The following is a 25,004-nucleotide window of genomic DNA, read 5'->3' on the forward strand; positions in this document are numbered from 1 at the left end:
AGCCTACCAGAACCACTGATTTATAAAACATCCACTGCAATTCTTAGGGCATGGTGATTAAAATCAATTTACTTTCCTCAATTAAGATTCCAGTAAAGCCTAGGGTTCTTTTTTCTCCTGGTTTGGCTTTTTCACTCTAGGGACAAAACATACAACTAATTACATCACTACAGTACAGCCAGGTAACAACCATTACTTGTACTGTCTGGAGCCTGAAAACAGGATGGTTGACAATGCAATTTGTCAAGAACTGTCATATGGATCTGCAAATTTCAGAGGTCTTGCTTGCTCAAAACTGGCAATATGGAAAGCAGCATACGATGATACAATGTTCCTTGTATCATTTGATTGAAATTGTGCCTTCTTTGAAAAGGCAATAATGTTTACTAATTCCAGAGGTCTTTTCCTATGTACTTTCAAGGGTTTAAAAAAACCCCCAAAAAAACAGTGAGAAACATTCTAGTAATTCTAGCTATAAAGATAAGAGCTGTTGGATATATGATTCACCTCCTGGGTTTCACTAAACAAAAGCCTGCAGCCAACAAGCCTTGAGCCAGATTTCCAGCTTGGCTGCATCTTCAAAGGACTATAAAAAGGATACCCCAAAAATTTACATGCAAAGCATGAATGAAAGAAACACAAGCAATTGTTTCCATTCCCTGTTGTATCACAACCACAGAATCAAAATCCTCAGTACATAGAAAATTGCAGAAATCTCAGAGAAGTTGTAACAAGATGAGAAGTACAAACATATTCAATGAAGACTAAAAAAATACGTTAGGCAAACAATATACAGAATTAGCAGAAATAAAGAACATTTTAAGCAAATTTTAATCTTTCTTTTATCTTCCACAGCCTAAAGATCCCCATCTCCACTTTTTTTTTTGGAAGCTCTAAGATCCCTTTCCCCTCCAGTCTTCATTTCATGATACTAACCACCATGCATCTCTATCACTTCACTAAGATTTTGCCATCATGAACAACAAAACTTGAAATTTCCAGTAGGTTAAAATGGAAAGTAAAGGTGTAATCTTGGAAGTGTAAGAGGAAAAGATGAAAATGAATCTGGGACCATGACCCATTTCCCCAAATTTTCATATTCTGTCCACTGTGTGTGAATGTAAATTTTAAAAACCCGGATCAACATTTCTTCCGATCTTCAAAATAATACACAGCCATTGAATAAAGCACTGAATCACCATTGAATAGACATATGCTTGCCATGTGGCACAGTAAATATTGGTGGGTGTTTTTCACAATAACCAAATGTACCAATGGTATTTTGCATAGGTTGGGCAGGACGTATTTCTGTCAGAAGGCAGAATGAAAGAGATGGCAGCTCACTGAGCCTCCCAAATATTTTAAAATACTAAATGAAATCTCCCTCCTCTCCTAACATGCCTGTTTGCCACTTTCAACCAGGAACCTTTACAGAAAACAATTAAACAAATACAGTCTCTACCAGAAGATGATGAGTCTAATTTAAAGTATTGCTTTCCCAGATCAAATGCACTCTTACTTTGCCTTTAAACACTCCATCACTCCATATGTAACTAAAGCTTTCACTAGAAGTAAACATCTTTACATAGAGCCAGCACATACCACAGCAAAGGCCACAAGACTTGCTAACTCCTCTTCACGACCACAATGACAAGCAGTGTCTCCAGAGAACTGTCACACCATCACCATCCATGGCTTCAAAAGCCATCACGAATGCAGTGCAGCCGAAAAACACCAACAGATATGCACACAAATTCATTTGGACACCAAGTTGTCATCTGTAGTCAACCTCTACAGAAGGTCTGAAGGTTGCTGCTGATATTTCAAACCAGATGAAGGGCTTTCAACTCCAAGGTTACATCAGCTCCTTCATCAGCTCCTTAACTACTTCCCAGGACCTTTCTTTTAAGACCCTTAGGTGTAGGTTGGATTCTAATAGGAAGGTGATGAATAAAATAAGATCTTGCATATTATTACCTTGTCCCCAGAAATAATATAAACAAGAATAAGTTTATATTAGTTTATATAAAATAAAGTCTGCAAGACTTGAGATGAAGTGTTTTTACATAAGCTATCAACCTTATCAACTATTCTTTTGCTAGTAGTGTCATGAAGGTATCTAACCATGTTTTCTGAATGGCTAAGGAAATGAAATTACACCTGGCAAAATTGTTCTAATGTGGCATTTAAGCTACAGTTGATCCACAATAGCTTTCGAAGGAAAACCAAAGGTAGTGCCATTGGGCTAAATATGTCAGCCACAAGCTTAACAGATGAACTGAGAGTTAAACAGCCTTTGAAGTGTAAGTTAATGAGGCCCAAACCAGCTTAAGCAAACCTCTAACAAATGCATCTTATTTACCAAGTGTATGTAATGCAGTTTCAGTATTGTTATCTGCAGAATTCCATGTATGTCCAGAAAATAGCCAAAATAATGCTGACCTGCCTAATGTTGCAACATGATAAACATGTCATCCTGAAACAGGAACATTTTCAGAGAACAACATAAAAAAAGTAAAATAATGGGTTTCACTTTAGATACCTACTATACCATATGCCAAGTATATTACTGAAGGGATGCCTTGAAGAAAGAATTCCCCTTTTAAAGAAAACAGCACTTTCTTTAGACTTCAGGGTATAGTTATCTAGTCATCAGTCTTCACCTGGACAGAGCAAAGTAAGAATATCACCAGAAAAGAGTCAAAGAGCTGTTCTCCTTAGCAGATCAGTACTGCACCCTTACAGATGTATCAAGTCAGTCACAGAGAGTACCTCTGTAAACCAGCACAATGTCATGAGTTCAGAGACACTTTTTTCCCTTGGATAATGTTTTACTTCTTTCTATTTCTAATCTACTTTGAATTACAAATCTCCTTTGTTGATGTTAAAGCAGAACTTGAATCAGTATTATCAAACAAAAATTGGCTTTTTTTTAATATGAGACATTCACATATGCCACACGTGGCTCAGCTATCATCATTCACAATCCCTGATTTACACAGATTGTCACATCTAAACATCTGTATGAAAGTTGATGTGTAATTCACAATTAGGTAAATGTTGCATGTTCAGAAGAAAGTTATATATGTATCTTTGAATATGAGATTCCTGTTGCATTTCAGACTCCATATAATTTTGGCTATTTCCACTTACAAGCTAGAAAATTCTTCTAATTAAGTTTGGAAAATTTTAACTCAACTTGAGAGCAACAGTGAAACCCCATTACTGTCAAAGTCTCACCAAAAAGTGAAGTTTTTCACATAGCCCACGATCACAGATAAGAATTAAAACTCTTACAGAGAAAATAAGAAGTTTGCCACCACACATCATGCACCACATCTAGTTCTTGTGCCAAAATAAACAACACAGGCTAGAGAATGCATGAATATTCTGAAATGTAAACACTGAGAACATTTAAGTCTTTTTTAAAACTCAATTCTGACTGTAATATTCTCCTTCTAATAGACTTATCTAGTGAAATCTAGCTGATAGTGGAAAAAAATTTCAACACCCACTGGATTATGCCTTTGCTTGTGGTTTTAGACTGCATTGTACTGCGATTGCTTAAGATTGGCTCAGTAATACTACAAATCTTTTCTGTAAATTCAAAGAAACAAATGTGTCAATCTTTCAGTTTGCCTTTATCCCTTCTTAGGATTTATAACCACCTGCCTCCCAGTCTCGTTTTACTACCTACTTATTTACCTCTAGCACAAAAAACAAAATCACCAGAAACAGGCTTAAAGCTAGACCCAGTTCCAGTCCATTTTCAGTCGTCTGAGCAATTGCCTGTTAAAAATCATGGCTTTCCCCAACAAGTAAGAAATGGGCAAGCAGTCACTTTAGCTTGAAATTATACATTACAACAACTTCCAAATTTTTTTCAGTCATACACAAGTATCCTTGTTGCACTAAGTGCAACACCATGGTAGTTTGTGTGCAGAAGAAAAGACAGGCAAAGAATGTGAGCATTCATTAAATCACATAGCTCTTAGACCAGACAACAGTTCCACTGACAGGCTGCAGATGTAAACAGCCAGCCAGTCTGAATATACCTTAGTGATATGTAAAGCAAATTAGCACAGGGAACTAATCTGCAACATTGTTCAGTAGCTTGTAGCTAGCATACATGACCAGTGATAAGAAAGAAGGCACCTAAAAAAAAATATATGACCAAAAAAGCATCTGAAGCTGGCACAGTAAGCAAAACTGAAAGACAGGTTCAGCATCACATCTCCATATACAAAACTAAATTGGCCAGATCAGGCAAAATGCCATTAAACAGACTGAGATACAAAGCAACACAGATTCCGTACAGGACTGCAGAGAGAGCTTTAGAAGCCACGCCTTTTCCCAAAACACCAGAAGACAAAAAGACTTCTTTCTGTATCACTGAAATCAATGGTAATGCCTCAGTAACTGTCTGCCAGAGGGGCAAGCAACACATCAACAATCAGTCCCAAGGATGTGGTCCTGCCTCCCTGGCATACAACGAGCCCCAGGTGATATGCAGACTGACAGTCTTTTGAGTGACCTTACCCAAGGCACAGAACATGCCTTGCTTCCAAGGACTTAAGACACCGGTGGTAATAGCCACCAGAGCTTATAAGCAGTAATAAGAATAAAGTGTGTACTCATTTAGTTCTCTTTATTGATTTACTAGTGCTATTTACCAGTTGGAAACAAAAGGAGATGTCCCAGGTGGTGGTGCTGTCCATGCTGTACAGACAACTGGCAAATGCTCTGAAAATGGCAATACTGAACATCACCATCTCTAAACACAAAAGGCTCTGCTACTGTGGTAGATGCAACTTGAAAACCTTTGACACAGTAATTACACGTGAACCTAAAACCTAGAAGAATTTCACCATTTTCATTGTATCTATATACATTTCAAATGCAATTGGAAAAATAGTTATTGATTGACACTTCTAATATTGCAGCTGGAAAGGATCTTCTAGATAGTAAGCATACCTGACTTTACATCTCAAGAAATTAAATCACAAAGTTGATGATATCTAAATGGCAGTCAATCTTTAATCAGCACATTATTGAACACTTCCACTGTACAAACGGTTAGCAAAGTACCACAGAAATTTGCTAATTTTCTCATAAATTACCTACAAACCAAAGCCCTATGATCAATAAACCACACTGGCCTCTACCTATTTCCCAACAAAAGATTTATTTACAGCACACAGCAGAAAGGCATCCTATTAGCAAAACATTTATCACATACTGTATAGGCCTCCTAATATAACACTATGAAGTAACACCTTAGTAACACAAAGAAGACTGTACTTTTGCTTAGTTTACAAATTAAAAAAAAAAAAAAAAAAGGAAAAACAAATTCATCAAGAAGATGAGATGAAACCATCTCATTAGCAGAGAAAATTAGAAAAGCAGAGAAGATGTTTCACTAAAAAACTGCAGAAGCCTACATGCCCAAATATTTCCCTTCACATCAAAGGGAGCTAAAAAATATCCCGGAGTTCACAGGAAAAAAATTCAATATGTCAAAAGTTTAATTTCTCTTCTGTTTCAGTTCTACATAATTGCCTCCCAAAAGGTTATGGAAATTAAATATACCAGCTTCATCCATAGTTTTGTTTTGAAACGAAGTCTTGTCCTTTAAAATACAGAAAAATACCAGCAAAGATATTGAAACCAAGAACCATGCATTGGATTTTTCATATATCTTCCAGAACACAGCCCACCAATATTGGGATCATTGCTCTTCACCAGGCATTCTCTATGTCTAGGAAAAGGATGTGCTGTCATCTTGATTAAAAATCTGTCCAGCATTGTTTAATTTTGAAAAAGTAAATTAAGCGGAAACAACTGTTAAAACAAAAGAAAAAAAGGAGGGAGGAAAAATTATGTAAAATTCAGTGATATTTGGACCCTGTAAACAAACATAAATTATTTGCAGGAATGTGCTGGCATCCACTCAGATTTTCAATACAATGCATGTTTTCCATATGCAAATTAAACATAATGCAAATTCCAGTCAAAATGTTGCATATACTCACCTTCCCTCCTCCTTTTCCTCTTCTAATTGGAAGTACCACCTTCCCATGACAAGTATTTTAGTCAAGATATGCCCACAGGATGCACGCATGTGTACACACATATGCACCTAAACAGCATCCAGGGCCCAGAGACAAGCCTGTTTTGGCTGCAGATGGGTAATATATCAGGGGAAAGAACTAATCACTCACAGGTTTAATTCTGGGTATTTAACATCAAAAGTTTTCAAAGGAACATCCTAGCAACCTGGTAGCTTCTAGATGCACCAGCCAAGAATGTTACAAATATGCTGGGGTTTCTCTTTTGCAATAATTGATCTCAGTCCAACAGCCAACATCTATATAGCCAGCATATTAATCTACCTTCTAGTCCATCCAGCTGGAGCAGAAGGTTGGGTCCACTTAGCTCAGCTAGGTATTATATTTCCCATTTCAGGTAAATGAGATCCTGGAGCACACAAGACCAACTCCGCAGCTTACAAGACTCCCGGAACATGTGGGGGTTTTTGATTGCATGAGACACTAACACCATTTCTGCCACCACACCTGGCCCCAGAAAGAAGCTGGGCACAAGATCAACAGTGACATGAGGCCACAAAACACATTATTGACACTAAAAGCTGCACTTTCTGAGCCTGCAGTGGTCCCCACCATGGCTGTTCTTTGCTGGCAGCTGCTATCACACCCTCCACACAGGCAGTGGAGAAAAGGATGCTCAATGGGCAAAGATGGAAGGAGAAAAGGTATAATTTCTCCTACTGGTCACATTCACTTATAGCTTTTCCTATCCAAATCATCCCTCTATGAAGATCCTCTTGCCCTCTTTCCTTCCTGCCTGCCTGCTGCTGGGGATCCCAGTTTCCCACTCTGCTTCTAGAGTCCAGCAGATGTGACATCATGTTAAAAAGACCCCATTTCTGCCCCTCATATACAGAGGAGGAGAAATCTCCAGCTAGTGAGTGATATCTTTCCCCAGTTGTCCCAGGACTATATGCAGGCAGCAAAACTATATATAAAAAAGGCAAGGAGATGGCCTTATTCTTACATAATTTTTCTTTTTTTTCTAGATCAATATATCTGTAAACAATATGTTGCAATATGCCACAGACCTAAGCTTGATATAACTCTTTTGTATAGCCTTTAAAGTGAACTCAGTAGAGTTTCACTTGCTTGGAGAGCTGAGCTCTTGTTAATTTGTCTCAAAGAGCATGTGGTTCTGAATTTTGTTCCTACAGTCCTAATACAAGTATTTTTGAACAAAAATAGAGACTTCATTAACTATAAATACCTGAAAAAAATTAAAATAGGTAAAATTGAGCTATGAATGTTTATTGAGTTTGGAAACACTAATATTTAGTTCAACAAAGGCACATACATTCTCTATAATACTTGTTTGCTATCTATAATCAGTATTCTGTTTCCCTGCACTTGAATAATAGTACATTCTTTAAGAATCAAGAGAGAAACGAACAGGTTTACATGAACTGGTGAAGGGCCTTGATGGGAAGCCATATGAGGTGTGGCTGAGGTCACTTAGCCTGGAAGAGACTGAAGGAAGGCCTCACTGTGGTCTTCAGCTTCCTTATGAGGAGAAGAGGAGGGGCAGGCACTGATCTCTTCACACGTATAACCAATGACAGGATTCAAGGAAACGGTATGAAGATGAGTTGGAGGAGTTTAGGTTGGATATCAGGAATGTGGTTGGGCACTGGAACAGGCTCCCCATGGAACCGGTCCCAGCACCAACCCTATCTGACTTCAAAAAGCATTTGGACAATGCTCTTGGGTACATGGTGTTACTATTGGGGTGTCCCATGCAGGGCCAGGAGTTGGACTCCATGATCCTGATGGGTCCCTACCAGCTCAGGATAATCTGTGATTCGATAATTCTATGAAGTTCCAAGAACCATTCCATGTGGGGCAAAAGACCACTGAAAGACCACCAACCTTTCCTTTAGAGTATTGTTTACATCCTGAGAAGTACTTTGTAAAAAAGCATGTTTGTTTTTCCCTGGCTTACAATAATTTAGCAGTAGTTTTATGTTAAAGAATATTACCGCAGTTTGGGACCTTCATATCCATCAAGGCTGTCTTCTTATTGTTGTCGTCTATGCAATATAAGTCCTGAGTTTCTGTGTAAAACTTGGTCTCTTGAAATTTCTTGATCCACATGATTTCACAAGAACACTTGAATGGATTATCCACCAATATCCTGCAGGAAAAAACACCAATTTACTTAGAAGGTTAAATGTGCCACGCATGTAGGAAAGAAATGAGGGGCAGGGGGGCTTCAAGCATTCAGCTGGGCAAAAATACAAGTTAGTTAGGAAGGTTAAGGAAGGCAGGATGAGCCCTTTAATTAAGAGGCGTAATGTATGCACCCTTGGTAAACCCAGTGCAGAGTAAGCTGCCAAGTGGTAACAGGTTCCATGTAGGGAATTAAGCATTGCATGCACTGTGGGCCCAGAATATCATTGGCAGGAGAGACCACACAAGGGATTTGGCAACTATTTCAAATTCATCAGTGTAAGTCAGAAGCCTGAGGAGAATGGCCGCTCAAGAAGCTCCATTTTATTTTATAAATCAGGAAGAGATTAGAATTCATCGCTTTTACACCTGAGCCACAACTCAGTTACCTCAGAAATGGTTTACTGGTGTGGAGTGGTAAATTCTTTACAAAGTCAAACAGTCTTGGATTATACACACACTCTACCAACTTTAATCACAAAAAAGGATTTTACCTAATCTTTAAAATTCATCTGCTACAACACTCTAGAAAAACCTCACAGTAAAACCGTAGGCAATGTCATGAAGAAATACTAAATGGAAAAATGGCCCTGAAATAGAAATTGATACAGTACCCTGCAGAGAATTTAAACCACAGCTTAGCAAACTTAACAAATTGTGGCTTTGAAATTTATAAAACCACACAACAATGTAATGCAATTATATGCATGTTAAATATGAATGGAAACATGTCTACATAAAGAATGACCAGCATTATTTTTCCTTCTACTAGCATACATGAGATCCAATAAAGTGGGTGAGCAAGTGTCTGTTTAAGGCATTTCATTACCAGGAGAACAATCACTCTTAACAAAGTTTCACAGGTATTTTTGATGTACAGAAGCTCAAGTTTCTTACAGAATCTATGCTCACAAATGCCTCTTGAAGACATGAAGTGTGCAAATCATGAAAAAAATTGTCTTATTATAGCAGTTCCCCCAAATGCCATCTCAAGTTCTTTGAGCAGAAACAACTGCAAGGATCCTCAAAAGTGTCTGAAGGAGCAATTTGTATTCATAGAAGCAATTTGTATTCTGGACTTTAACATGCAGCATGAACAAAAATTGTTTGCACAAGACATAGTATGAGCGTGATGATTCCTTGGGTCAAAGCCTATCTCGTGCATTTTCAAAACAGTGACATTTACTTCCATCTTCTGTTTCATCCTATGGCTTCCTGGTAAAGAGAAATTTCTCTTGACCAATGGCTGAGCAATTTTCTTCTAGTGTTCTATTTTGTGCTAAAACCATCTACGGAGTGAGGCACATCATTGGCAGGATGCTGGACACATAATGACCCTCTACAGACATTTGTGTGAAAGAAAAATTCTGACCTACAGTAAGCAAATTCTGAGTCTTTATCTTGTTTGCTCTTATTTTATGGCTGCCATTCATTTGTTCTAGAAGAAACCTTCCAAGGTAACATCTCCTTCTCTGTAATACCTGGTGACTATCCTCTACTACACTTCATTCTAAACTTTTCAGCCCTTTACATTTTGATATGCAAAGGCACTAACAGCACAAACATACTTGTTTGTCAGAATGAGAGAAAGTTCTTCAGAAGCTATTTATGGCAACATTCATATCTCAGATTCACCTACCAACACTCTTCCTTATCTCCTTTTTCTGATCTTGCAGCTATGTATTAAACACTTATCAACAGAATTGTTCAACTATAATGATTTTATCACTGCTTGTCCTCCTTTCAGGCTCTGCTTTTATCCCTCTACTTTCTTTCCCTCATTTCCCCCACATCTGTTTATCTCACTTTATCACAACATTTGTTTGCACAACTTCAGTTTGTCTAGTCCTACACACCCTTTCCCAAGCCCATGACACTCTACCTCAATTTTGTATCCCCTTTTTCCCTCAATTTGAACATCATCATGCATTGCCTCCATACCTCAAATACTACTCTCTTTAACGTTCACACTATCCATTTTTCCTATATCTGGTTCACTCCCACTACATTTGCCCTGCTTTTTCATGCAGAAGCAACAGAACAACAAAGGACATGGAGCAATGGGAGAGCTTTGCAACTAGCTAGTCTCCTCATTAGACAGTTCAGCTCAAGTTATTAAAGAATATTCCAGTGAGTAGTGTTCCCTGGGCCATAAAGAAAATAATTACACCAACTTAATTATCAACAAAATATACCTAAGGGGCATAACCTCTTTTTGCGCCACTGAGATTTGCTCATTTCATTTCTCACATGCTCAAGTTTACCAGAAGAGGACTACATTGCATGTCAGGTCATTCAGACTCGGACTGGCACTTTGGACAAATTCTAACTCTTCTCTGAGATCCAGGAGAGAAACCTCCCCCTCCTCTGCAGCTACCAGATCCCCCAGAACTCCTGTAGGCTCTCTGCATATTAGCAGAGAATGCACAGGATGACCAAAATTCTGGAACGTGTATCAATAAGAAAATATGGCAGATGTAACAGAATAAAAACGTTAGTATTGAAAAAATCAATAAAGAAATGTTTACCAGTGCTTTCATTGCTAAACAATTACATAAAGCACACTGCAACTCAAGAATTTGAGAAAATAAAAATACTCTTAAATAGCCAGTCACACCACTATATGAATATGAGAGACAATCTTCATATGAATATGTGTGAAAGACTGTATTTTCACTAGATCAAATACTTAAATAAACACCAATAGTTTTGTGTGAAGTAATCTCACAATAAAATATCTTAAAGCTGAAGGAAGAGGCTATTGCGACCTCTTAATTGCTTTAAAATAGATACCTAACCTTCTTGAAGCCCTGGAATGAAAATTTCTCTGCATTTAAGTGTTCAGAATTGATGTTTTCTTGGCCCAGAACTGCACTTCTAATTCCTCTACCTTCAAGAGAACAAACTTTGAAGTGTTATTCTTCCATTCCAGCCAAAAATAAACTTATATTTTAAGTAATGACAACTTACAGATCAGACAAACCCAGATGGCGAAAAGGCTTCTTGGACAAACTCGAGAGCTTGTTTCTGGATAAATTGCTATGGCAAAAGAGAAAGATTGCATTAATTAGAATTGCTTCTTCTTACACTAAAAATACAGTTTATGTGTCTTGAAAAAGCAATTAAGAACTAGAACCAGCTCTAAAAGTCCTTTGACTTCAGTTGTGAAAGGGTAGTGTTCAGTCTTACTTTATGATTTGAAGGCTTTCAAGGGTTTGAGTCCAGTCAGCATCTAATGTCAGGTATATTCAAAATCAAACTCAACAGGGATCAATATTTTCACTTTTAGCATTTTGTCAATTGCAGAAAAGCAGCAGGTTTAACTGTGTTTTAAACGTATTTTGTAAAGTCCAGGTGTTAATTATATGCTCAATTTATTCATGTGAAATGGGTGTATCCCTTTCTTTGATGCTGCACCAAACTCTGTACTCATATAAGCCCTCCTCACATGCTAGCACACATCCACATCAGAACTTTTTAGTTGTTCTTTTCAAATTGCATGTGCAATATGCACCCACACGGAAGATCAAAAGGAAAACTGTAAAATGCCTGTATTGGGCTTTTTTATGTCAATTAAACATTTACGGTTTCTAGTGGTAATTAAGTGAAAGGTCTTCTCCCATTATGCAGAGCAAAGAAATGTTGATCGGAAGCAGAAATACTCCTCCCTTCAAAGCTTACAAAACTGCTTTCTCCACCCCAAAGCAAAATAATGCTGGTTTTGTACAGCCTTATCAGTCTATAAATTAAAGATAGTGAGAGCAGTAAACTGTTTAACTGCCAGCAGTAAAGCACAAATCAGTGTCATGAACCAAAATACCATGAGTTTTATGTGGTATTATAAAGGTGCCATAGGGGCTTCACACTTAGTGTTGCATTGCATGTAAAACCTGGGATTAAATATCTTTTTTTTTGATCTGACTAAAGAACAGTGTTTAGTTCCAAACTTTCAGTTGTTGATCTTTGAGTACAAGATAATTTTCACAGAAATTACAAGTTGGATATTTTAAACATGTTTAGAGCAGAATCAAAGAGACTATATTTCATCACTGATTCCTTCTGGCAAAGAAGAGCCTGAAGTTTACAAACTGACTGGTCCTTACATGTGAGAGTGAAACACAAGAACTAGTATTTCATTAGTCAGGTGAACACATGGATCAGATAAATCAACATTAAGGCACAATTTGCATATAGAATAGAAGTTATATTTAAGCAAAAACTGTCACTATGCATTTTTTTTCCTAGCATGCATATCCTCTGTGTTGGGAGTTTGAATAAAAGAAGCTGGATCCTCATACTGACTTGGGCTTTTGACTCCAATGTGGAGCCAAATCAGACTCCATCCCTCCACGTGAAACAGTTCACTCACCACACAGAAGATCACTCCTGTTCCTACACTAACGAGCAGCACATATGGAGGCCCCTGTGGTATTGCCAGACAAGGCATGCCTCTTTTACCTGCAGATCAAATAAATCCTACCTTTCCCAAAAGACAACCAGATATACAGTGAGCTTAAATTTATCATTTTAAGCAATTCTTTGACAGTAAATTTAATTATATTTTTTTTTCATAAAGTGATCACTTATTATTGACTACAGAGATGCCTACTGCAGTCTTCTTAATTCATGTTAAGTGAAAAAAATCACTGCCAGGGTTATTTTGAAGTAGTTAATGATCCCAATTCCACTTTTATGGAAAGAGAATATAAATTAATTTCCCAAATCAACTAAGCACAAAAGACCACAGCAAGCAGCCCAAAAAATACATCTGAGGTTCTAAAGAGTTTTTTTCTTATAAAAAAAAAAAAAAGAAAAAGTCAAGAGTACAGAGCCTGGCCCCAAAGCTAAACTTAAGGAGAGGGCCCAGTTTCAGTCAAAAGTATGCCTGTATTTTACAAGGAAGTATCAAGATCACTTTAAACTTGATAGCCTTAATTCAGCTAAAAGCAAACCAGTGGCAGTATGAGTAGAAAAAAACCAGACTGAGAAACCACATCAAGATTTACAGAGCTAGCAACATGGGCAGAGTTCTATCACCTATAGTGCTTCTGAAAAGGGGAGGCAAGAAAGAAGACAAGGGAACAGATCTAAAGAGAACTGAAGGAAAGAGGTGAAGACATGGCCATTTGGCTACACTCAGTCTCCCTCCACAGGCAACACCCTGCTCTGACTATGGCTGGAATGAGCCCTGTGCACAAACAAGGGGAAATCTGCTGCAAGTTTGATCTCAGGTGGTTTCCTTTGGCTGCCTTACCTAAACCTGAACAGTGTAGAGATATAAGTATATTTTAATACCTGGAGCTGTATATATATACACTACACTCGCAATCTATGATTCAGTGATGTATTTAGACACAAGCTGGCACATAACAACAACTATTTTTAAAAGTTTTTGTAAATAGGCACTTGCTGTGAAATGTTTTAACATTTAAAGACACTGACAGTGTACCATGCATGTGTATTGCATAGGTCCATTAAATTACTGTTAGCAGCAAATAAGCTTATAAACTACAGCACTACTAAAATGAGACTGTTGGCTAAATTGAGTCTATGGGCAGTGAAAATACCAAAATTAGATGAGCAAGGCTATTAATTACATTTAATAGCATCTATTAGGGCATTTATTTTCCTGTTGTTTGTGTTATTACTCAAATCTTCTCATGATAGATAATTTTAGAAAGATACCTGGGCTACATAAGCTTTCCCAAGAAAATAAGGAAATGACAAAAAAGGGCTTGAGAAAATGCATGTTAATAAGTTTCTTTTAAACTGATACTGTTGTATGATTCATAAAATAAATACTACTTTTATATAATATAGCTCCTTAACTACATCAAAATATTTTTCATAGAACAAAAAAAGAAAGCTGTAACAGTATCACAGCAAAATTAATGCTTATAAAGTTACCTCAATCTTCAGAAAAATGCTTTTTGTTTTCTTTATGGGATAGTAAAAAATTTGTTTCCAAATAAAATGTAAGACTTCTCAAAGACCTGTACTGTACATTACCCTTGCAAAATGAAATTCCTTTAGTGCTTAATAGTTTTCACTGTCCCAGCCACAACAGGAGCTACACTTCCTTCATAGGCAGTCAATAGGATTTTTATTGCTGATGACAACAAGCCATGATTCACTGGGGCTTTCAGAAACATTTTAGTGTGCATAATGACTTGCCAAAGAAAACAAACAAATGCATTTTGCAGGGATAACTGATCAGCCTCGGTAAAAAATACCTCTATACTTACTGCTTTGTCCTGTGCATCTAGAGCAGCTGGTGCCACTTAATATTTTTCCATCTTATCTGGGCTTATCCTGTGCCTGCCAACATTACTAAATCCCCACCAAAAGAAAACACAGTACGAGACTGGATAATCTCCTGGTTCATAATGTAAGTATTCTGCATCAAGAACTCATCTATATCAACTGAACAGATGTCAAGTCAGTCTAATTTGTTTCTAACAAGGAACTTCATGAGTTACAGCTCTACCAAAGTCTGCTTACCAGCAGATACGTATTCCCAGTTTGACTGCATGCTCAAATGAAGCTCCTCCTATGACTGAAACACTTTAAAGGCATCTTATCCAACTGGATTCTGTAAAGCCTAGAAGTTCACAAATGTACAGTGATACTCTTCCCTTAAGTGGTAACTTTGATAGGGTCTCTCTGTTCTGTTCAACAGCCAGTTTTCTGAAAACTTGTTAACCTGTCTAAGTTTTGGTTAAAAGCAAACACTGGAGACAGACACACTTTGTGACTGCATGAAACCCATTTCCCTAAGGCAACAGGCAGAAAAGCCTCTCAAGAAGATCATACCAGTTACTGCACTTTCTGTGGTGTCTACCCGCACAGACAGCTGGAAAGGTCTTCCAAAATTCTATTGATATTTCTCCAAACTAAACTCATTATTTCTTACACTGTAGTCATGGCCATGGAGAGAACTGATTCCTTTCCTCATCATAACTATTCTTCTTTTAAAGATAAGACAAGCACAGAAGCATTGAATCATAGAATAGTTTAAGGGACCTTTAAAGGTGATCTAGTTCCAACTAGAACTTCAATTGCTCAGAGCCCCATCCAGTATAATCCTGAATGCTTCCAGGGCAGAGGCATCCACCATGTCTCTGGGCAACCTGTGCCAGTGTTTCATCACCCTTATTGTAAAAAACTTCTTCCTTATATCTAATCTAAATCAACCCTCTTTGATTTTCAGATCATTGTTTTTTGTCCTATTGCAATGATGTATGTTCCTTTTCAATCTTCTCTCTACTGCACTGAACATACTCAGGCTCTGAGCCTCCTTATATTATTTGCTTTACAAGCTTCTTCTGGCTCCACTGCTCTTCTCTGTAGCATCTTTCAAGATAAGTAGATTCGGTGTCCTAATCTACATACATAGATAGTAGGTAGATATATACATACATACATAGATACATACATATATACATACATACATAGATACATAGTAGTAGATGGATACATACATACATACATATAAGTATTCCAATAGATTCTCTCAGAGCAGGTAATGCAATGGGGAAAAGAGGTAAAAATGTAACACAATATTCCTTTTGATCCCAGACTTGAATTTGCTTTGTTCTGCCTCATTGCACAGAAAGAGAAACCCACTTCTTTCCCAGCAGAGTCACTAAATCCTTCTCTGCCCCTCAGACAGCATGTTCTTATTGCATATTTCTACAGCCAGTGCACATGGCTTTATGGAGTTTCATAGTTTACAGCCATAATTCACTGAGCAACTGTTACACAGGCAAACACTTGAATTTACTCTGGAACATACTTCCTTTATATTACCAACTGATTATAGTAGAAGCTCTTTATTAATGACTATATGAATTGATATAAATTTCACAGGCTCACAAGATCTGGTTCACACTCCTCTGGTGACTGTTCCATATTATGGATAGCAATTACTGTCTAGACAGAAACTAACATTCATATCCACTTCCTTACTCAAATTAATTGCTGCTGTTTACAAAACATCGGTCAGAAAGTGATTCCATCTCATAAGCAAAGCAATCAAATCAAACAGAGCCCTGTGTTCTGTTCAACAGTTCTTTCCTTTTACAAGGAAGTATCTTACAAAGTCAAGGTTTGGCATGATGTCTTCCCAATCTCACTAGGATAAAAGCAAAGGGTTCGGTGAACTGTTAATATAGGTTAGTGGTCATCTATTGAAGATGTATGGACTAAAGCACACACTTGGAATATTTAGCTAAAACAGGGTACTTGTGAGGAACTGAGCTGCTCACATGATCTCAGTGTTTTACTGGACTAGATCCACAGTTTCCCATGTAAGTAGCAAAGTGAGCTACTCTATGTCTGTCCCACACAGAAGGCACCAAAGTTGTAGAAAGAGAACTTTGATCAGTTTATCCTTTGCTAAATCTAAAGCATAACAAATCTTGGAAAAAACAGTCAAAAAGCTGCACAGGTACAAATTCTGCTTCCTGTAGGTCATGAACTACAAATCACATTTGGGTGTGAAAGCAAAATCATTCTAATATTTTGCTTTGGGTGCATTAGTTCTGATCTTGAGTGAGCATTCTAAGTGAATCACCCCTAGGACTTCAGTTCACAGTCGTATCACAGTCTCTGGGCACATACACTGATCAAAATATTAAACGTGCTCCATGCATGCATCTCCTGCGTTGCATCTGCTAAAATATGTTCAGCTCATCGAATCAGACTAGAGCTAGTCAAAACCGTGTCAGTGAGTGTGATGCACACTGTGGACATCGTACCCTCAAGAGACACACTCTTTCTGCTACATTACTTATCACAAAAGTCACAGCTGAAGTACACTGTTAGAGACAGAATAATGAACTGGATGGTCTTTTCACACATTATGTTTTTATGATCCGCCAGTTCCTTACCATATATGTCTTATTTAAGGGAAATTAATGATAGAAGACCATTCTAAGTCTGCCTTGTTAAAATATTTTTAAATGAAGCAAATGGTAAGAGATAGAAATAAATTAACAACAAATAAATTAAAATGAGCTGGGCAGTTTTGACTTAGAATGCAGACACTATTCTTACTCACATGTATTGTAGATTCACATTTTTCACAAATGCATGACGGGACACGAATCTTAGGCCTGAATCCACCACGGTCCTAGAAAAATAAATAAAACTGTTAAAATATCTAATTTAAAATATGATGGAAAGTGTAATGAAAATAACTATTAAATAAGAGTTTGGATGAAATTTCTACAAGGCTGAGCTGCAAGATTTACAACTTTCCTCAGTAACGCACAAAGTTAGGCATACATTTTGGTAAGGTCTCTACATGCTTCTATGAAAGAAATACAGAAAAAATAGTTGTATAAAATGCATCTTATACTTACAGATTTTTAAGTCCAACATAAAATCCAACCTCATTATCATTGATACTTTCCAAATTTGGCTGGTTTGCAATGTAACTGTTGAAAAAGCAAAACAGAAAGAAGTATATAAGTGGATCCTTCCTTGACTTTCTGACTGTTCAGAAATCATGCACTGATGTATGGAAGTCAGTTATGATTACTGACCTACAGTAATTATTTCTAACTCCTAATTAGACCAACTGCAAAGCAAAAGTGCTCCTTAAAATCTTCCTCATCATTTAAATGGTACTTTGTGGGACAGGGGAGCAGCCCATTATTACACAGGGGAAATGAAGAAAGCAAGTCAACCTAAAGGCCAAATAAAACTGCATTACAATGTCACCATTCCCCGAGACACATGTCCTTACCTCATGGATTTAACAACAACTAAGGGGGCAAGTTTAAAGGTAGTACTGGAGTTACCTCCACTTATGAGAGACAATCATACTTCCCTGGTCTTTTACCTCATGTTGTTAACTTACTCACTTCTTTACACTTATTTTTTTCCTTGACACGAAGTAATTTATGTTCTTTTTACAAGGTGTGGCAATGGGAAAATTGAGAAATGAGAGGTTGTACTTCATGATGTTATACACACAAGCAGAAATTAAGAGATGAGAAACTGCTGTATCAGACTAAAGTACTGAGTCCACTCACATATCCTTAACATCTGCCTAAAAGGATGTGGGCATGCAAGCCAGTCCTTTGTATTATGACCATGTGAGATCTGTGAATACCCAGTGACTTCCCACAGACTGGAAATTAAAATGTTCACAGCAAATGTATCATTACTTCTTCTGCAGGAAGAAAAAGTTTCACAGTGGAAATCATACAGTCCAAGAAGGAGAAATCAACGTCAACTACAATTTTTCTGACATTATGGGCAGAAAAGCATGCCTGATTTAAGGGATGCCTTGCTAAAGAGTCCACACATTTCCAAATATTAGCCCAGTCCCAGAAAATCTTAAAGAGAGATTGACATGTGCTCTCACATGCATCACAAACTAACCAAAGATGCAGATTCTCCTAAAATGAACGAGTCTTTCTTTGTCAGAAGAAAACTTTTCTTCATTCAAAGCATTTTTTAGAATTTACTTAAAGGGAATTCTGGTGAATTAGTAAGAAGATATATTGCTCTTCCAAAGGTAATCCATGCACCTGAGCTGGTGCATGGATTGCTGGATTGCCTTGTTAAGAGAAATTCATTATGTTTCTAAATTCCAACAGAAGTTTGAGAATCCCGTAAATTCAGTTGGGCTCTCCTCCAAAGCTGCAGTGCTGACTTGGCCTATGCTTTCACCATGCACCAGGAAAAGTAAAAAGTTTCCCCTAATGGCATCCATTGTCCCTTGGGAAAAAGAAGGGCAGTCAAAAGAATGCATGATGCTAGATGGAACACTTTACTACAGCATCATATGACATTGACTGCTCTGCAAGACTTTTCAGAATAAGATTAACACAGTGTATCCATTAGAAGATGAGTCCTTTGTTTTTGTGTTTCCTTTCCTGAATTTTTAAGACAGTGTAATTTAATAGCTCAATATATACCAATCTATTTTGTTTGGTTGGGGTTTTTTTTATAGGTTGTTAAGTTTACGTATTTTGCCAAGTAACAGTGATGAAACAGCATATAAACATCTATTAATTCCTTCATCTAAGAGTCCTGCAAGTCAATGAGCATACTTCCTTTAAACATGCCCTGAAGAACCCATTTTTGAGTTAAATAACATCCATCTTCTCTGCCACTTGGACCTCATAATGCTAAAATAAAGTTATGCAAGAGGTTTCAAAGGTACCTTCCTCATCCTGTCCTCAGTTACCAAACAACAGTAATTCTGTCAAGGTCAAATAGAGACAGAGAAATCACTTAAGAGCAGGAAATAAGGAAAATGGACAGTGAAACACAAAGTGTGAAGATACTCAGATTTAAAGAAAAAAAACAGAATAACTAATTGCACTAGCTAAGAATTAGGCCATCAAAACAAAACTCAAAAAAAAGAAACCTAAAAAAGAAAAAAAACCTAAAAACAAAAACAAAAAAAAACTAAAAACAAACAAACAAACAAAAAAAAAAAAAAAAAAAAAAAAAAAAAAAAAAACAAACCAAACCTGACAAACACTGTTAAAATGCAGATCCATCACTTAAATATACATATCACCAATCCAAATATGAGATTGCCATTTTAATCACATAAGTATTTAACCAGAACCATTCACTACAAGAAACTGCAGAACATGACATAACTTACACTGTTGCACAAAAATTTGTTAGTATATTACATCCCATGTTAAGCCTCAGCATAAAATAGTTCAGCTCTGCTGAAGCCAATTAAGCTTCACAATTTACATCAGACACAAATCTTAGTATAAGTACACAATCTGTATAAAAAGATTGGTATTGGTCCATCAGGAAATAGACCAAATAAATTATATCTGGGAAGCAGTAGTATGAGTTTGTGGTATCTTCTTTCCTTCTCTTATTGCATCCCTTAGAAGAAACCCTAGGTAGGGGAGAGCAGGGCATTCTTTTACTTTGAGCTGGAAATGGTTTCTCTAAGATGAATGATTTATAATTCCAGTTTCTAGCTGAAAGAACCAAAAGAAACCATTGCTTTTCCACAACCATACTGGTTGGGACCCAGAAGAACTTTTGTCTAAGTGCAACTAATTCAATAACTGCTCTGCAATACACTTGTAAAAGCACTCTCAGTACAGAACACAACAGTAAAGCAAAGTTCATGCACTTGGAAATCCTTGAAGAAAGAATGAACAGATGTAATTTACCATAAGCAAGTCACATCCTCTTAAACTTACTCACTTAACAAGTCTGCTTCAAGTTAAGCCTTTGCAGTTATGTCATAGCTGAAAGAGAGTAGAATGATGTAGCTGTAGCCTATAAGGGGAAGTTGCTCTTCTGTTTAATTTAGAGGGAGATCTGAAATAAAACCTCTCCCTAACTGAAGTCTATTTTTACCTTCTTCACAACTACTTTACCTTAATGTTACTTATCATCAAACATTAATACTCTAAAAGCGTTGATTTGCAGTGGGCGACACTGAGAAATGTAATTTGCCTGCCTGCCCTTAAGAATATCAACCCTATTCTTTAACGAAACATTTTTACTGTAGCACAAAAGAAAAACATACTGACTCACGACTGGCTGAAGTCACGTGAAGAGCTTGGAAGCTCCCACTGCACATCAGCAGTGTTGCAATGCCAGAACCTGGCTGGATAGCAACAGACAGACCACATATATCAGTTTACAAATACTGGCTGCCACCTCTAAATCAAGTCCTTAGCTGCCTACAAAGCTATTTGCTTGATTATACTGTAGCATTCTGTGTCTCCTTCAATGAGTAGTCAGTAAACAATAATTGTCTTCAGACCTTTAATTTAATCTCTCCATTGTAAACTACTGATTAATTCTAATAAAGGGATTCAGAATCACACACCTAGGTTGCACACTGCAACCTACAATAGCATGTTCATCTCGCCATACTTCAGCAGCAACTGAGAAATGTTACACACTCACACTTCACCACTGCTACAACATTTTGGAAACAACAGTTTAAAATCCTGATCTGTAAGAGTAAATTCCTCCAAGTAAGACCTCCTTTGAGAGGGTGGCCTTCACTTATGCTCATTACAGAAGTGAAAGGATACAGATTATGTTTAACATCAGTGAAGTAATTTCTGAACTGCAAAAGCATGAAGAGAAAAAGGGTTCCGATCTTTAAAGCCATCTAGATTATTTAATGTTCCTCAGTAATTTTAAAAAGGGATTTAAAAAGGGATCTTTTCCTTAGCCTGAATATAAAAGGCCATTAGAAATATGCCTTCCCAACTTACTTTATTTCCTCCTGCTTAGTATGTTAGGGTATACTACTCCATCTGGAGTTATAAGGACATGCTAGAAAAAAAAACTAGCACATGCTAGTCTTAATAACATAGATGCAAGTAAATAACACTGTAGTGCAGCTCCAGAAGTACTCCTCTTGCCAAAAAATTCCCCTTATGGGAAACATATTTTCTTAACACTCCAAAAAATAAATCAATTATATGTTTAGCTCTAGTTTATACAAAAAAAAAAAAAAAAATTAATAAACACTCACTGGTGAAATGTTTCTGAACTTGAAAAACTTTATATTCCAAGTTGTTTTTTCACTAAGTCTTTAGTGGACAAAGGGAGCACACTTCAGACATTGAACTGTCAGTAGATGAATTACCATTTAATGATAGGTCACGTATGTCCCTAGTCTAGACTACTGTGAGAGCTGTATGTTAATAGTGAGAATTAAACATTGCAAACTTCCCTAGTGCCATATCTTCTTACAAACGCAAATATGATACTAAGTTCTTTAAAAGGTAGGCTAAAACTTAGAGGCATTTTCAACAAATGCAGACTGATTCATTGTTATGCATTAAGATCACATAAAATTTGTAAACTTAATACAATACTTAATGAAACCTGGCATATTAAACTGGGCTACATTTGTATCACTTCTGAAACCAAGTTTAAAATAATGCTGAAGTGATACAAACTCACAGTTGGAAAATGAAGCACAGAGCTATACAAGTTGCATATCAGGAATGGAAAGTTTCAGACAGATGTAGGCATCAATGCTATAATCTCGGCTCCATCAAGAAATCTTCCTGCAAAGGACCAAGCTTCCTCTAGGAAGGAAACACCTAGCAAGCAGTAAGTGTAATACAGACACCTTAACCCAGCAAATATTCTACAAATATTCAAGCTTACTCCAATTATTTTATTCTATTTTGCTTCCTCCATCTGGTACCGTGAGTGCAAGATTTAATAAGGATAACTTCAAGAAACAGAACATCTACTGCTAGAGGAGTGTGCCATAACTCAGGAAAGATGCAGTGTGTCAAGACCATACCTAGCATTCAGAAATTTTACCAGCGTTTGACTCCTTCCTTGGCTGCCTAGTGTCTCCTGACAAATTCTAAGCAAGTACTGCAGTGTTTTTCTGCATTTTTTTGAGTTTTTTAAAACTGTAAATCACCCAGTATTTCACAAAGAGTGAAAAACTTGTTGCCACTATCACAGACTCCCTAAGGGCTTTTTCCTCACATTTAGAGTATTTAACCACAAGTCACAGAAGACTTCAGGAAATAACTCTCCACGTGCCAGTACAGCAGCTCTGGAGACAATTAGCTCTGGGATCTTTCTTCACAGACACAGGCATATCCTTTTTTTGGCAAATCCTGCACTACACACATCCCATACTCAGGTAACACATTGTTCAGGACAATCTGGAACTCAACATCTCACAGGCAATGTCAGAGATCAGATAATTTCAAGAATTCCCTATTCTTGATTTGTGGCTGTGTCAATTGCCAGGAGGCAACAGAGCCCAGACATTGTGTGCCACAATAAGTATCCAATAAGTAGCACATAGCTGCCATTGCAAATTGATTCTCCAAAGCCATCATCTTGAACACTTAGTGCCAACCAATCAGTTCAAAGCAAAAGAAAATGGGAATTCAGTGAAGATACCAATCTTGTTTTGGCAAGGCAGGAGCAGATCTGTGCTCTTGCTTCTGACTACAACTTCCGGGAAAATGGGAAGCCCATGGTTTTCCAGCCAACCTTAGTTCCCACTTATAGGCAAAAATAAAAATAATAAATAAATAAATATGCCTGGAATGCAAAGTTTAAAGAAAGTTACTGTAAGGCAGGGAAAATGAAATGTAATACACCTTTGGTCTTGTATTTCTGGTTTTGCTTCAAGGTGTTTGTTTTATTCTCTTCAGAGAGTAGACTACCAAATCAAGCAAACTCTCAAGACATTTCATGCAGCTTTCCAGATTTAAGATTTATGCTTTTGATGAGCTCCACCTTCAGAATTACTTTCCCCCAAATGCATGCAGAACTTATTTCAGTATTTTCTCAATTTAGAGACCTGTCCTCCCCTTTGAGATCCCCAAATTTTTACATTTTATATTGCATCAAGACATGAATTTTTGATGTTTTTCCAAGAATACAGGACGGCTACAGGCTTGTTTTTCCTTAGCAAAGATATTTTGGAAATGTTGATATTCCTTTTTATTGTCAGAAGTCCAAACAATGACCTATTATTCTAAAAGATATATCCTAATCTCTGATCTTATACTTATCTTCAAAATACATTTTCATCCCCTGTGTATGAAATAATCTATGCAGATTGGTAGGAGGAGGCTTAAACTCCCATACAGGCCCTTTATAATATATATGCTAAAAATCACACAGTAAATTAACATACAAAAGGAGAGTAGTGAAGGTGGCTTTCCATTATTTCTCAACAGGAAGCTAAATCTTTATTATCGTTGTTGTTGATGATGTTATTATTTCCTTGCAAGGATAAAAGAGCATCTTAAAGGAATGAATAAATACAAATATAAGTGACAGTTCTTTCTCCTGCAGAACTACCTAGTCTTCAAAAAGTAGTAATGCAAATACTCTCTTTTAAGCACTTGCGTACACCATCTCTATAGCTGTCACTGGCCTTGATGCAAATGAGAATGGAAAAACGTCCATTCCACAAAAGCACAGTAAGATTTCAGACAGCCATCCCTTATATGCATCTTTTTAAGTCCCTCAGTGAATCAAAATATTAAAGCTTCTTGGTTGCTGTCAAATCCTTGGAATTCTCTTCCTTTCAGGTGCCCATACGCAGACAGTGACTTTCTGGAAGAGATGTCTTAGGTAGCTGCACATCCTTTGGAATTAGGTAGCACTTCTGACATGTATCAGTATCCCCCACAACAGTTTTTTCCTGTCTCTGTGTCCTGATATGTTCAGTATTCCTTGACTCTTTCAGTCAACATAAGACATTCCTTATGAAATCTCCTTTGAAGTCAGTCTTCTTCCACATACACAATTCTCACTGTTTGACATTAATATTTGGCTTTATTCATTTTAAAATTATTGGCTATTAGAATATCAAATACTCCAATCAATCTGCTCTGGATCATTGGATCATCAAGACGTATCTGCACCTGCTACCCTGTTTAATGTCTCATTCAGTGCGTGCAGTGCACTTCATGCCAGGTACAGATCAAAAGGCAGTACTTCCAAAGGGTGGAGCAAAGATGCAAAATTTAAAGGCATCTATCCAGGAAAATCCATCTTTATCCTGCTAATACATTACATTTGTTGAACAATTTGACTCCTGACATCTCAAAAAATATTCCCCTTTCCATTAGCCAGCAAAAGGTTTCTTTCTTCTGTTTTTAAGTCCTGAGAGACTACATATCATCATAACCCCTACCCCTTTTCTGTGCAATTATTACATAGAGAACCCAACAAGTAGATGGTTTTCCATTCTGCACATGATACAATCTA

The 25,004-nt window shown here is 37.1% G+C and overlaps 1 protein-coding gene across 6 annotated transcripts in view; it reads right to left on the reverse strand.

Moving 5' to 3' along the window:
- Positions 1-25,004, reverse strand: part of NTRK2 (neurotrophic receptor tyrosine kinase 2) — a 198,165-nt gene that overhangs the window by 160,778 nt on the left and 12,383 nt on the right. For all 6 annotated transcript variants that reach the window (XM_053968839.1, XM_053968844.1, XM_053968840.1 and 3 more), the window contains exons 2-5: positions 17,642-17,716; positions 17,338-17,409; positions 11,247-11,315; positions 8,087-8,241 (exon numbers count right to left, since the gene is read on the reverse strand). In XM_053968839.1, the coding sequence (XP_053824814.1) occupies positions 8,087-8,241; positions 11,247-11,315; positions 17,338-17,409; positions 17,642-17,716 (371 nt within the window). The remainder of the gene's footprint in view (positions 1-8,086; positions 8,242-11,246; positions 11,316-17,337; positions 17,410-17,641; positions 17,717-25,004) is intronic.

The sequence above is a fragment of the Vidua chalybeata genome, chromosome Z (assembly GCF_026979565.1).
Source record: "Vidua chalybeata isolate OUT-0048 chromosome Z, bVidCha1 merged haplotype, whole genome shotgun sequence".
Lineage (NCBI taxonomy): Eukaryota > Metazoa > Chordata > Aves > Passeriformes > Viduidae > Vidua > Vidua chalybeata.